This window comes from Cheilinus undulatus, linkage group 16 (genome assembly GCF_018320785.1).
Source record: "Cheilinus undulatus linkage group 16, ASM1832078v1, whole genome shotgun sequence".
Classification (NCBI taxonomy): Eukaryota; Metazoa; Chordata; class Actinopteri; order Labriformes; family Labridae; genus Cheilinus; species Cheilinus undulatus.
In genome coordinates, this window is record NC_054880.1 from 37056677 (window position 1) to 37071923 (window position 15247).

Below are 15247 nucleotides of genomic sequence, written 5' to 3' on the forward strand. Positions count from 1 at the left end.
AGAATGTTTTAATGTTTAAGATGTGCATGGGTGCCCAGAACATTCATCGTCTTGGACATCCTCTTTGTCTTCACTAAATCTTTAGTGCCATTCAAACACACGTGACATGCAGAAGCATTTGGCTGCTGTTTTGTTCAGTTTTACCAAAAATGTCAAGTTGAGTTTCTTACAGCACTGCTTTCAAAATCTAAGTTTTTCCTTTAATTAATGTTGTGGGTAATAGTGGCACTATTGCAAACTCAAAAGCCTTGCAGGCATTTTTGTAAACCCTTTAAAGACCCTGTAAAGTGAAATCCAAACTTTGTGTCTTAACACACTAGATATGCTGGAATATAGTTGCTGTAAACATGTGGAAACACTGAGATCTACATGTGACTGAATTCTGGATTTAGACTGTCTTTCACCTCTCTCCTGGCTGGGTTTCATGTAGGCGGGGCCATTATGTGGACTCATGATGTCACGAGCCCACAGTGGGGAATGACCCCGGGCCTTTAACACTACAATATAGAATCACAGAGCAGTTCATCTCAGTTCAGTCTGATGTTAGCTGATGTCACTGCCTTTATTGAAAGTTAACAGTCAGTTAAATGCTGTTTTTCTGTTCATTGAGAGGTAAATTTACCAAATCTATCAGCCACAGTGGTTTATGGATCATTTAAAGCATCATAAAAGAGATTTGGGCCAGAAAACAGACTTTGTCTCATCTTCTAAGGTCAACAAAGGTCAAGACATAGGCTAATAGTGGTAGTGCTTTACTCAATTCAGATTGTAGCTTTTTTTTTTTTTAATTGAGAGGATCGTATTTCTTCTGAGTGAGCGTGGCTTCAGCTCATTCAACAGCCATGCCCACACCACCCTGGAGCAGATTTTACTGCTTAGTTTTTCATGATTTTGAAGCTTAATTTCATAAACTTGGAGATGTTTAATTTGACTGAAATTTGAGCTGGGGGTTCATAACACAGTGACCTGTCATACAACAAACCTAAAAACTGATTTATTTTCACTTTACAGGGTCTTTAAAGCCCACTTCAAAATATGATTGCAGCCTTTTATGAAATTATGTAATCACATAGCCTGGCATCAAGATTGGGATAAGTTAATTATGCAGCACTACCTGAAGCACTGCTTTACATTACAATACACATAAAAGCTTTCTGCATAAAACATGCATTGTATCCAAGGATGACATAAAAAATGTAATGAAACATGTTTAATTTAGTATTCAAACACCCAGCAACTTACAGTTTTGTATGACACACAGTGCAAACACAAAAACCTTAATTGATTTGTTTGTAAAGCCAGTGTTCCTGCAAACAAACGTGTGGCCCAATTTGAGACCTGAAAATCTTCTGTGGCTCACCAAAACCTCCAAGTATTTTTTTTACCTCAGTTTTATTTCATAAACAGAGGATTTCAAAGCATCCTGATGCTAATCTCTTCGAATGAATGCCATCATCCCTTTACTTGTAATGTCAGTGCAGCATCGTTAAACGTTTAAAGGAGTGTCACCAATTTATCCAGCACCAGTCAAACCATGACACCCACTCTAAACATGAAGCAAAATGAACATGAAACTTGATTTTTAATTTTTAAAATCATGTTTACGAGAAGCACTAGTCCATAGACTCGATAGCAGTCTCCTTGGCTTGGCGTATTGTTGCAACACTGTCTGCAAACATTGAAGTCCACGGTTGGGCTTTACGAACGCCGACTCCTGATCAGCGTTTACGACTTCCTCTGCGCTTTCCCCACCGGGTCAGCGACAACAACAATCCCCCAGGCTGCCAAACCTGAAACATACAAACAAGGTAGTATTGGGGAAAGAACTAAAAGAACAGAAGCAGGTGTCAGAGGTTAAAACTGCTTACCGGCGGCGAATGTGATCTGTGCCACTGTGCCCATGGAGGTGGGTCCGCCCTGTCGGAGCACTCTCCGGGCAGCGTTAAAGACATAAGCCCCGGCGAGGATCAGTCCACCTCCGGAGATGATCCGACAGCTCCAGCAGCTCTTAAACATCTGTCCAGGTTTAGACACGGGGGCACCTGCTGCTCCTGTCTGTGCTTCTGGTGTTGCTGACATTGCACTAGAGGGTAAATGCTAATGTCAACAAACGTCCGGGTTAAAACGTAGGAAGCGTCAAATAAACATGAAATGGAAAAATTGGATTCGTTTCGATTTATTATCCTTGCATGTTTGGACAATTTGACAACGTCGGTATCAGTTTACTTCTCCAGTTTAGTACCGCTCCTTCTCATGCTGTGACTCCTCTGAAGCGCTTCCGGGTGATGCGCCAAACGTTTCCTCCTTTTTCTTCTTCGTGGTGTAGTAAACAACGTTTTGGAACATTACCGCCACCAACGTGTAAGAAGCCTGGATCAGGAACACCTTGGGTATTTTAACCCTTGTATTGATTGTTGAAAGAAATTATTCATTGTCAGTATAATTTGGCTTTTTTGACAAAAATCATCCTTGTCAAAGTGAAACTAGATTTCTACAGCATACTGCCAATTAAATAATATTCACTCCCTTTCAGTCTGTACTGAGTAGAGACACCTTTGGCAGCAATCAGAGCACTGAGCCTGTTTGGATAGGTCTTAATCAGGCTTGCACATTTAGACACTGCAATTTTACTCAGTTCTTTGCAAAACTTCTCAAGCTCCTTCAGGTTACATAGGGATTGGGCGTGAACAGCCCTTTTCAAGACCGGCCACAAATTCTCTACTGGATTGAGGTCTGAGCTTTGACTCGGCCACTCCAAAACATTCACCTTGTCTTTAAACCGTCTTTCCAGGACTTGCAGTGTTTGGCGTCTTGTCTGATGGCCAAAAAGCACCATTTTGGTCTCATCAGACCAAAGAACTTTCTTCAGCTTCAACTCAGCCAACAGTTGTATGCAGAGTCTCTCCCATCTCAGCTGCTGAAGCTTGTAACTCCTTCGGAGTAGTCACAGGTGTCTTGTGGCCTCTTTCACTAGTCTCCTTCTTGCACGCTCTTGTGCCAAGCTCCAAAGGAAACATAAGGCACTCTCCTGTGAGACACACTAACCCAGAAATTATTTCCCCAACCTGCTCTCATTGTTTAAAAGAATTCTGTAAATGACCTGATATTTTCATATTAGAATATGTTGGTTAAAACTCCCTAGTTCTTCAATATCCTCTACATAAAACATCAAAATAATTTAAAAGACCATATGCAACGGAACACTTTTTAATTTTTATTTAGAAGTCAGCTACAGCTGGATAAACTTCAAGGAATAACTAATTATGAAGTCACTTTATGTCATGTCTCCCCAGGGGCGTAGCTAGGGATTTTTGGCCCCCAAAAAGAATATTACACAGGGTCCCCCTTAACCGGCTAGCCAAGCAACAAATGTTGCGTCATTTTTACAAATATCTATGCATTTAAATGTATTTCTGAACCATAATTTCCCAATGTAAGAGACATATTTTTACTTTGGTTGAATTAAATTTACTCTCATTATGTTGTGGTGCTGGACTATACCATCTGTACATTTTTAAGGGAGGAGCAGGGGCCCCCAGTATTTTATTTCATGCTTTTTGATACAAATTTCAGTCCGTCCGCCAATTAGTTTACTTGCTTTTGAATCAATAATGACAGTAATTACTAAGACAAAAATATTAAAAACACACTTTTCATTGCAGGCTTCTTAAGGGCCCCTCCTTACTGGGGACCTGGGTAATCAGTGCCCTTTTCCTCCCTGTGTTACACCCATGTGTCTCCCTAACAACATGAGAGAGAAGGATATTTAATGTCATTTTTACACTAAAATTCCAAAACTGTGGTTTCAGGAAGCTCTGACGTACACTATATTGCCAAAAGTATTCACTCCCTCATCCAAATAATTGAAATCAGGTGTTCCAATCACTTCCATGGCCACAGGTGTATAAAATCAAGCACCTAGGCATGCAGACTGATTCTACAAACATTTGTGAAAGAATGGGTCGCTCTCAGGAGCTCAGTGAATTCCAGCGTGGTTCTGTGATAGGATGCAACCTGTGCAACAAGTCCAGTCATGAAATTTCCTCACTCCCAAATATTCCACAGTCAACTGTCAGTGGTATTATAATAAAGTGGAAGCAATTGGGAACGACAGCAACTCAGCAATGAAGTGGTAAGCCTCGTGAAATGACGGGGGGTCAGCAGATGCTGAGGAGCAGAGTGCACAGAGGTCGCCAACTTTCTGCAGAGTCAATCGCTACAGACCTCCAAACTTCATGTGGCCTTCAGATTAGCTCAAGAACAGTGTGTAGAGAGCTTCATGGAATGGGTTTCCATGGCTGAGCTGCTGCATCCAAGTCATACATCACCAAGTGCAATGCAAAGCATCAGATGCAGTGGTGTAAAGCACGCCACCACTGGACTCTAGAGCAATGGAGACACAGTCTCTGGAGTGACAAATTGCACTTCTCCATCTGGAAATCTGATGGACGAGTCTGGATTTGGTGGTTGCCAAGAGAACGGTACTTGTTTGACTGCATTGTGCCAAGTGTAAAGTTTGGTGGAGGGGGGATTATGGTGTGGGCTTGTTTCAGGAGCTGGGCTTGGCCCCTTAGTTCCAGTGAAAGGAACTCTGAATGCTTCAGCATACCAAGAGATTTTGAACAATTCCATTCTCCCAACTTTGTGGGAACAGTTTGGGGATGGCCCCTTCCTGTTCCAACATGACTGTGCACCAGTGCACAAAGCGAGGTCCATGAAGACATGGATGAGAGAGTTTGGTGTGGATGAACTTGACTGGCCTGCACAGAGTCCTGACCTCAACCCAATACCTTTAGGATGAATTAGAGTGGAGACTGAGAGCCAGGCCTTCTCATCCAACATCAGTGTGTGACCTCACAAATGCACTTCTGGAAGAATGGTCAAAAATTCCCATAAACACATTCTTAAACCGTGTGGAAAGCCTTCCCAGAAGAGATAAAACTGTTATAGCTGCAAAGGGTGGACCGACGTCATATTAAACCCTATGGATTAAGAATGGGATGTCACTTAAGTTCATATGCGAGTCAAGGCAGGTGAGCAAATACCTTTGGCAATAGAGTGTATCTATGCCTTTGGGCTTTTCTATACCGGTATATCAAGTCTTTTAATTACACTACAGCATATGTCACTGGGAAGAAACCATAGCTGTTGAGGCTGGTGAGGTTGGACCCAAGAGCAGAACACAGAAGCAGAGTTGTTGGAATAGAAGTTGATTTACTGTTTAGTAGTAGATGATTGAGAGCTTGGCTGTAGTGGAGGGAGAGTCGGCAGGTCTGAGCAGGGCAGGCACGGCAAGACAGGAACCCTGGGACACAAGGACAGCAGGATTAGGTTCAGGTAAAAAACACAGAAAAACTTCTAAGTAACTAGATTGTAACTGCAGTTTGCAGAAAGCCTTAGTTGTGTACTACAGAGGCTGAAACAACAATCAGGTGATGAGTGGATGGTGAACCAGGGTTGATATACTGTGGAGTTTGATGAGTTGATTTGGAGCAGCTGAGGCAGTCTGAGCAGGTGGATAATCAGGAGAGCAGTGAGTGTAGTTGATAAGATCCAGGGCAGGGCTGGAGCCATGACAATGGCTTTATACTTTGCCGTACTTAGTTTTTCTTTAACAGTAGCTGTTCTTCAAACACAGCCTGTTACAGACTCTTCGTACATTGCTGCTGTGTACGAACACATTTTAATCCAAAACCCAGAGCCTCACATCCCACTGCCCCGGTCTGCTGCCCTCCAACACATGAAGAAAAACTTGGAAATCTATGAGGAGCAGGCTGCGGAGGCCGCCCAGCAGGTAGGCTATACTGAGTACAGGAGAGCAGTACAAATGACTATTCAGTCAACGAAGTCCTTTACGCCTTTAGAAGTAAAGGATCTGTTCATTTTCTATGCATATCCTTCAAAATAAAAGGCTTTAAAATGAGGACTGTGTTGGCATAGATTTAACTGAAGATCATTTGTCATCCAATCAGAATTTTCCATCTCTGCTGTTGCTAGGCAGAAAAATGCCTAACTTTCATTAAAAATAACAGAGAATTAACTAGTCATAGAACACCTCTTGAGCCCTATTTGCTCAGGACTAGTATTACCTGGGGACCTCTGGTAATTTGTGATAATGGTGCTGCATAGGAGATCGTTAACTGACTTCAGTGGGGTTATAATCATGCTTCTCTCTTAGTTAATTTCAGCTTATGTTAAAAAAAATCACCCTAACTTATTTATTCAAACTCCAGTGTCCAAATGTTCAGACCACTGCTATCTTAATATGCACTATCCTTCTGCTCTGCCTCCTACTGCTTTTTTTTTTTTTGCCTGGACTTATGTTTGCATCACGCTTTGATACAGCCTCTGAGAACAGCCTGCCCTTTCAGCAGTGACCTTCTGTGGCTTGTCCTCCTCCTGAAGGGTGTCACTGACTGTCTTCTGGACAACAGTCAAGTCAGTAGTCTTCCCCATGATTGTGGTTGTGTGTACTGAACCACAGTGAGAGAATGAAGGCCCAGGAAGCAATTTGAACTTTTCCACATTATTCTCTATTCTGAGATAGTGGATCTTTGATATTCATGAGCTGTAAGCTGTAATCACCAAAACAGCTGTGAAAAAGTCCATTTGTATAAGATGTATCTAAACCAGTGGTTCCAAACCTGGGGTCCAGGCAACCCTTGGGTAGGCACCAAAGATCTCAGGGGGGCACAGGACCCTCTCTGCTCTGAAATTGTCAAAATTAGATGTCCAGATGTGCTTCTTAAAATCTCGATTAAAAACAAAATGAATCAGGGCCAACCTAGAAAATGAAAAAATGAAGAGGATCCATTAATTTTTGTGCAAAAGTTCAGTATTTGGGTTAAAAACAAGGGGCAAAAAATCAAACTCAGTATTTCAGTGTAAAATTTAAAAATTTACAAGAAAAACTTGAAATTTCCAAGTTTAAAAAAGCTTTAATTTTAAAGCCCTCTAATGGCTGTCTCCACTGCTAGAAATACCTCACATATCTTGAAAATGTATTTATTATTTATTATAAGCTTTCCCAAAACATCCCTCTGCCAGAATACACAATTCAGTCAGGCATTTCAGCAGGCATCCCAGATAGTTGCGGTCAGCCATATACTAAGTTTGAACCTAGTCTTGTTTTAGATGCACCTGTATAGTATTCTTTGCCTCAGAGCTTGACATATCCAACATCCAACATATTGACACTATATTGTCTCTCCTCTCTTGTCTTTCCTCTGTCAGGGGGCCCAGATCCTGGTCTTTCCTGAAAATGGCATCCATGGTTACTACTTCACTCGTTCATCCATCTACAACTACCTCGAGACAATTCCTGACCCCCAGCAAGAGAGCTGGAACCCCTGCACTGATCCTGGAAAACACAAAAACACTGAGGTGCACACAATTTTTTGAGAGATACGCTGGTTGACATATGTACATTCTGGCATGATGTAATGACATTGAGATGCTAACAAAATGATGGGAGTATTCAACTGTTTAACACCATCAGTGGATATCACTGTTGTCGTCTTTTTGTCACAGGTTCTCCAGAGGTTGAGCTGTATGGCCCGTCATAACAACCTCTACCTGGTGGCCAACATGCCCAACCTGCAGCCCTGTCCTCTGAGTACTGACCCCTCCTCTGCCTGTCCCTCTGATGGACGCTGGCAGTTCAACACTAATGTGGTTTTCAGGTACAGTTAGACCATCAACAATACGCTAAGCTGGAATCTGACAAGTCCACTAAAACAGAACTTCCTCATTTCACTGAACTTCCTTTAAATCAGGTCAGATGGCCTGCTGGTGGCACGCTACCATAAATACAACCTTTACTATGAGGACTCCTTTGACACGCCACCACAGCCTGAGTTCATCACATTTGACACGCCTTTCGCTGGGAGGTTTGGCCTCATTATATGCTTCGATATCCTCTTCCACAATCCTACAGTTGCCCTGGTGGAGAAGGTAAAAAAAAAAAACACACACACACACACGTTAAGGACCTGTGCCCAATTATACAACTGTGTTTTTCTGTTCCTAACAGCACCCTTGCATTCACCTCCTCTTAGGGTGTGCGGCAGCTCATCTTCCCCACAGCCTGGATGAGCGCACCCCCCCTTCTCCACTCGGTTCAGTTTCATCGGGCGTTCAGCTTCAGTACCAATGTCACCCTCCTATCTGCCAACTTTCGTAATGATAGACTTAACATGGGAGGAAGTGGCATCTACACACCTTTTTTCTCTTCCTACCACCATGCACAGAGAGGGAAGCCAGAGGAGGGCAAGCTGCTGGTGGCCAGGGTGCCAGTGTTAGACCCTGAGTGGTTGGAACAGAATGAGGCCACACTGGAGGGGACAGCTGAGTCAGCATTAGGTCCAGCTGCAGAGTCTGGATTCTGTCAGACAGACAGCTGCTCTGATGCTTCCTCAGTCCCTCCGTCCTCCAACACCTTCATTTCAACCATGATGCATGACCCATTCACCTTTGTCCTCTTAAATGAAATGGAGGGTGACACCAATGTGTGCAGTGGCTCCTTTTGCTGCCATCTGCAGTACAAACGGTTTCCACATGGTGGCAGCAATGAGCTCTATGCATTGGGAGCATTTTCTGGATGGCACAGTAAAGGGAGACGCTACGCCCTGCAGGTATGGATGAGATCATTTTAAGATTTTAAATCTGATTTATGAAACTCATATCACCTTAATCCCATCTCTGTTGCAGATTTGTGCACTCGTCCGTTGTGCAGGGTCAGACCCCAGCTCCTGTGGACAGAAAGTAGAAGAAGCTGAGACCAAGACGGACTTCCTGTTGGAGGGGAAGTTTGGGACCAAATATGTGTATCCATCAGTTTTGGCTAGCAGGATGGCTGTGGAGGATCCAGAGCATTTTGAAATAGCTGCAGATGGAAGAGTGAGCATGAAGCACTCCAACATGACTGGTGGGCTGGTGACTGCAAGTCTGTATGCACGGATGTATCATCTGGACAAGGACTGAATTATATCAGAATGCTGCTTGTGACAGGATAATATCATGTTCTTTTAAGAAACAGCACATTTTCTGACCAGGACCTTCACACAGTGTAATTAATAGATAAATTCCTGCATTTATTGTGTAATTTCTTTCAAACATTTAACCAAAAACAGCTCTTCTGGTAAGTTAATGGCAAAAAAGCTATTAGTCATCAATATCTCTCTGCCCAGGGCACAAATTCATTGGGGATGACAGTGACAAAAATTAACATATTTTCTTATGAAAATGTAAAGAAAAAGTGGATGGATTTATGAATGAAAATTCAACCTGCAAAAGTTTGTTTTGTAATAGGAACTCCTGAGTGTAGTCACACCTGCTGCCTACTGCTTTATTAACTTAAAGAGATACTTTGAAATTTTTACAGTAGAGTTTTTTAAGGTACTTGGCTTTAGTAGTCGTGGCATTATCCTCCAGTGCAGTGGTGTCTGCTCTGACATCGTCAAACAGATGTACATATTGCTGCCATTGGGCCTAAACTTTGTACTACCAAAATCGCCCCTTTTCAGGGAATGAAGAGAAAACCTGTATCTTTCAATTCATTTAACACTGAATAATAACAGATTTTTTTTTTGGAAAAATTTTATTACTTTAAAATTGGTTAAAGCCCCCTGACTTTTGTAAAGGGTGACTAATAGCACTAACTTATGAAAAATATCAAAATAATGAAAAATGGTGATACAAGGTTTTGGCCTGATGCCAGCAATATATTCTTCTTATGTCATGATTACAAACATAATGTGTGACAGTGTATTAGGTCCACTAAATAGATTTTTGAAATAAGGAGGATCCATTAATTTTTGAGCAAAAAAAGTGCATTTTGGGGGGGTGGGGTTGAAATTTCTGAAATCATTGAGTCATATATTTACAAGATAACAAACCAGAAATTCAGAGTTTTAAAAAGTTAATTTATGAGGAAAAAAACTTGAAATGTTTTATAGTTTGACATCAGAGACTCAAAAAATGAAAGTTATCAACAGGATAAATCTACAACAGTGTAAAGTCAAAATTGACAAGAAACCAAACTGACACAGTGGTTGGATTTTTTACTTTCAACTTTATCATCTCAAAATTTCTAAGTGTTGGCTCACATACATTAAAGACAGTTAATGTAAAACATTTCTTGGGGGTTTCCTGGTAAATAAACAACTTTTAAGTTTTCTACAAAATGAACAGATCCTCTTTACTATGTTTTATTTACTGGAGTGGCCCACATACACTATCATTATAATGGATTGTTTACAGATAGATCCAAGTGTGGGCCACCTTTGTTGGGATTTTTTTCAATGAAAACAAGGACAAAAGGTTGGTAACCACTGCTCAATGACTTCAGAGACTTCCTGTCCCTTCAAACAGGACATGCTTTGTGAAGCTAGGCTATACAACATAGGATGGGTACAGTTTATTCATGTAATTTAGGGAGTTTTAGGAAAATAGAGGCCAAAACACAATGTTGGCGCTTCCTTGGATTACTGGTTTCACGTTTGCCGAGGCAGGATGAAATGACACGGCTTAGGCCCAATCCCATTTCTCCCCTTAACCCTCTATCTTTTTTTTTTTTTTTTTTTTTTTTAAGATTTATTTTTGGGCCTTTTCTTGATAGAGGAAGGACAGTGGATAGACTTGGAAACAGGGAAGAGAGTGGGGAGAGACATGGGGTAAAGTGCCACGGGCCGGATTCGAACCCGGGCCACCCATGTACATGCGCCTTAAATGCCTCGACCATCTGCGCTCCCCTTAACCCTCAATCTTAACCCTCAAGCTCAACCCTCAGTCTTAACTCACCCCTCAAAACCAAGTGCAAGGGCCATCTCATGTCTTAGAAATGGGACACCCCTTAATAGCAGTTATGATTACAGACTGTAGAGGGCAGTAATGTGCCAAAACAGTGTAGTCTGTCGATTCAAAGGAAGAAGAAGAACGAGAACTTGTTAATATTCAACCAAATAACATGTATAAACACCACAACCACAGACATATTCAGCTGAAAGTCACCGTATAACATGGCCATAAGCTAACACCAGTTGTAACTAGGGTGGCCATTTCCACAGCACCAAAAAGGAGGACACTTTGCAGCCCTTAGTGAAGCAAGAATAATTAAAACAAATAGGACTCTTGTGTATTCCCCACTACTATGCAATTATGTCCATGATACTGATGGTATCATGATACAGTGATTCTGAGATACTCTACTCATTGAAGGACAGTTTGACCCAGGACCACCCCCGGCCAAAGACCCTAAGCAGACTCTGATATGAGGCCCCCCACTATCACCCAAACATACTCACTGAACAATACTCAAAAGTATCTTGAATAACTAAAGGATATGTTACTACAATAATGAGAAATAGAAAGTCTTTGCAATTTAGCCCAAGTTAGTCACATATAAAAGACAGTTCTTGGTTAGTAAAATGATCATTGGTTGAATGATCATATTCCTTGTTGCAATAATAAGGGTATTTATAATTTCCATCTGTCTAAAAAAGTGGCCACTATGGGTTAATTGTTTCCATCATAACATTAATTCCACTTTATTAGCTCTCTATTGGGGTCTTCTCCTGAAAATAAAAAATATAAACCAGATGATCTTGCCCCCCCCTTACACCCCCTCACACACCCCTGCACATCTCCCCCTCCCTCACACACAGCAGCTCATCTGTTTTGCTTCTTTCCTTTCCTCTCTATGTTTCTGCATCAGTGTTATCGTGTATTTTTGAATCATCTTTAAATATAGGCTACATTGTCTTTATTTATTTTCACCTGTGATCTGATTATTTTAAAAAGCTGATCTGTGCCAGGAAGTTTGACATCAATTCATTCCTGATCAGAACCAGTGCAGGAACTTCACAGTTTTATCATAAATTCACAAACTAAACAATGAAAGAAGTTGATGTTTGACAAGAGAGGTCGCAGAATAACGGGTGATTTTACTGGAAAGACGTGATGAAAATTTCTGTGCAGCAAGTATAAAGAGAGAGAGAGGGAGAGAGCGGACGCACGCACTTTATTGATCACGGATGGCACCAATTTCCAAAAATATATAACTAATGTGTGACTGGACTCTTAAGCCTGCCCACAGGCTGCATCGTCACCAGCAAGTGATCCAATGAAATGAATGATAATGATGCGGAAGCTCTTCAAGCTGCAAGCTCAACGAGACTGACACAGACGTTAACTTTAGCTATTAGTTAATATGAAACGTCAACATGGCAAAGCAAAGCAGCTTGATTTATTTAAATTCACTGAGAAACGCTCCGAGGAGCAGGAGGAGGAAACTCCTGCCATTTTAAGTGAAGATAGAGTGACGAGCTACCATCCAGCTCAGCCGCCCTCTCCCCTTCATGTCCTCGTAGCCACCCCCTCACACCAGCAATGCAAGTAACAGACTAACATTATCGTTAGTTTCTGGCTGTCTGTATGCTGAGTTTCCGTTAGCCGGCATTTGCCGGTCATTGGCCGGTAAAACGGCGGAACTCCGGCAGATAAAAATATAACCGGTCAAACTGTCTGGCAGAAAACATGCCAATGACCAGGTAAGTAAATACTGAATACTTGCATATTGTATTTTGTGTAACCTAGAAGATATGTTGCGAGAATGTGTTAATATAAACTAAAAGTTGCCTAATCTAACTACATCTACTGTCCTGCGGTGCTGGGGTTGTTTATCTCCTCAGACGGCAAGCACGTGGCTAGTTATGTATGCACAATGACGTCAAAGTGAGTCTATCTCTCTGCTGCGCCTGCTCAGTACTGCTGGAGACTCTGCACTGAAAGTTTGACCAGAGCTTTTGAATAAAGCAGAATTTTAAACTAAGTGAGGTTTTCCTGGTTAACCAACAGTTTAATATCATCAGCGGTATGGAGGGATTTTGAGTATGTCATCGCTGTGAGTAATGAAGAGGCTGAAAGAACTGAACTATAGCTGAGTGTGGTAAACACCGATGCAGCAGAGACAGAGAGAGGCCTACGCCGGCTAATTAGCAGAAGTAGTCTTGGATAAGCCGTCAATGAGAGGAGGACTGGACCGGACTATCTGCTGTGAAGCTTTTATCTTTTCGGGACTAGTCCAAATAAACCAGGATGGTTGGATTTACTGTTTTTTATTGGAGGTTACAGTGATACCATCATGGGGACTGATATTAGCAACTGACGGTAAGACTCATTTTTCATTTGAAATGTAGAGTTCTAACGCAGTGTCCAGTTTGTGTTTGGATGCTTCGTTGTTGTCAGTGGAGGATGGTATTTGGCTGTTTTAAGCTGCTTAGTTATGATAGCGGCCAGCTTAGATGTGCTAACAGGCTAACGGTGCTAATATGAAGCTATCTGTTGTTGTTGACGAGTTTAACGTGGGTGTATATTGTGTGAATGACTGCGTGTGTCAGGAAAAGCGCGCAGCTTTCATTTTGATACTTTAAACCACTTACACAAAGAAAAAATAGAGAAAGTCTCTGTGCAGCCATTTCCAGGGTCTCATTATGTGTACGTGTCTACCAGTCAGTAACAACAGGGTAATAATTACTCAGGTTTACTGTCGGCTTGGTTTCTACTGTCTGGGTTTTGGGTCAGGTGTGGAAATAAAAATGTGTCCTCAGTCCCATTTAGCGCAGACTTGTATCGATGTATCACAGAATATCAGATTTATGTGTTTTGCTGATGTTAATGTAGGAAAACAATGTTAAAGCAAATGTATGATCGTTTTTCTAAATGGCCGGAATTCTTGAGGATTGCCGGTCATTTTGACCGGGGATTAAAAAAAAGTCTAGCGGAAACCCTGCTGTGTGCACAATTTCTGGGGTGAAAATAATATTGGCAGCAGGCAGAGGTAACTTATGATAGCGCTATGGTGTATGTCTTTGTCCGCTTCAGCACTGAGCTGAGGACAGCGACACAAGCGACACACAGGTAGGTTAGGTCACTGTCCTCAGTACTGCAGAAAAAAGCACTGAAACGGAGATGAAGCGGAACCCTTTTTTGGCTTATTTTATCTGGCCCATCCAGTTTTCTGGAGACCCACCCACAATCAAAATCCTGGCGCCGCCTAGTGCTGCCAGGTAAAGTTTATGTTTGGTCAATGCTGTATTTACATTGTTGTGCAGAGAAAGAGAGCAACGGACACTATGCTGTGTTACGTTCTCCAAAGGAGGACAAATAAGCGTCCAGCTTGAAGCTGAGCCGGACAAGTCTGGACTTGTCCGCGACGGCACAGTTACCGGCTTAGATCGTAAGAATAAAAGTAAATGTTACGCTACAAAAACGCAAATAATCTGTAAAATATCATTAAACTAAGATATTGGAGTGGTTTTCGTAATTTTCAGATCTCTATTAACACAGACATTTACATTTATAACTCGATTTCTTCCCCCCATTTGCCACCATTTTTCTTTGAGTGATAACCCTCAATACCAAGGGAGGTCCAGAAACAGCTCAAAACTGAGAGAGATAATGCCCTCAATCTCAACCCTTGGCTCAGCTCTCGGAAGTATTGGGACAGCCCTCGCACTTCATGGGATCGCGCATTTTGAGACTGACGGTGCGTACACACCAAGCGCGAACGATCGCAGTCAAGATATCGCCCGTCACGCGCTGCCTATTCGCGCCGCCCGAGGCGAACAGGCGTCAACTCGCATCTGTACATTGACTTTACATGGGATACATTTGCGCAAATAAATTTACTCGCGCTTGGTGTGAACGCATGGTAAGATTGAGGGTTAAGGGGAGAAATGGGATTCAGCCTTAATCAAGACAGGTGACGATCTTTGGGATAATTGCGTGTTCACGGCATTCTTAAGAAGACCGCGAGATCGATCACAGAATCACAGGTGGAAATACGGAATACAGACGCCCCTCGTTCTTCAAACCTGCTGAACAAGAGCGGCTTCTTCAGCAATATGAAGAAATGAAAGACATAAAATGAAAAAAAAGGCAACACCAGTGCTGTTAAAAAGGAGAGGGAAAAAGTCGGGCAGACAACAGCAGACCAGTTTAATGCGTAAGCAGCCAAAACATGTACAATTAATAAACTGTAGGCTACTCCACAGGAACTGTCAGAATTACAGTTAAAAGATGCAGAGCTGATGACTTTTCAAGTCCACTAATAAATAGTTGTCTTTTTTGCTATATGTGGCCCATAAAGGTACATGTTACTCAGATTATGTAGAGTATAATTAGGTTCAAAGAAATGATCTCTGTGTCAGTGTTATCTGTCAAATTAATTTTTCCCATGTTGTGGTCT

The 15247-nt window shown here is 41.9% G+C and overlaps 2 protein-coding genes across 2 annotated transcripts; one reads left to right on the plus strand and one right to left on the minus strand.

Moving 5' to 3' along the window:
- Nucleotides 1–1195: 1195 nt before the first annotated feature.
- dmac1 (distal membrane arm assembly component 1) lies at nt 1196–2285 on the minus strand. Its single transcript, XM_041809501.1, has 2 exons — nt 1869–2285; nt 1196–1790 (listed from the first exon to the last, which is right to left on the minus strand). The coding sequence occupies exons 1-2, from the start codon at nt 2077–2079 to the stop codon at nt 1726–1728; spliced, it is 276 nt and encodes a 91-aa protein (XP_041665435.1). The 5' UTR covers nt 2080–2285; the 3' UTR covers nt 1196–1725.
- Nucleotides 2286–5548: 3263 nt separating this feature from the next.
- LOC121523334 (biotinidase-like) lies at nt 5549–9799 on the plus strand. The gene is made up of 6 exons (XM_041808169.1): nt 5549–5794; nt 7234–7383; nt 7531–7682; nt 7776–7953; nt 8058–8633; nt 8710–9799. Exons 1-6 carry the CDS (start codon nt 5573–5575, stop codon nt 8980–8982), a joined length of 1551 nt encoding a protein of 516 aa, XP_041664103.1. The 5' UTR covers nt 5549–5572; the 3' UTR covers nt 8983–9799.
- The last annotated feature ends 5448 nt before the right edge of the window (nt 9800–15247 follow it).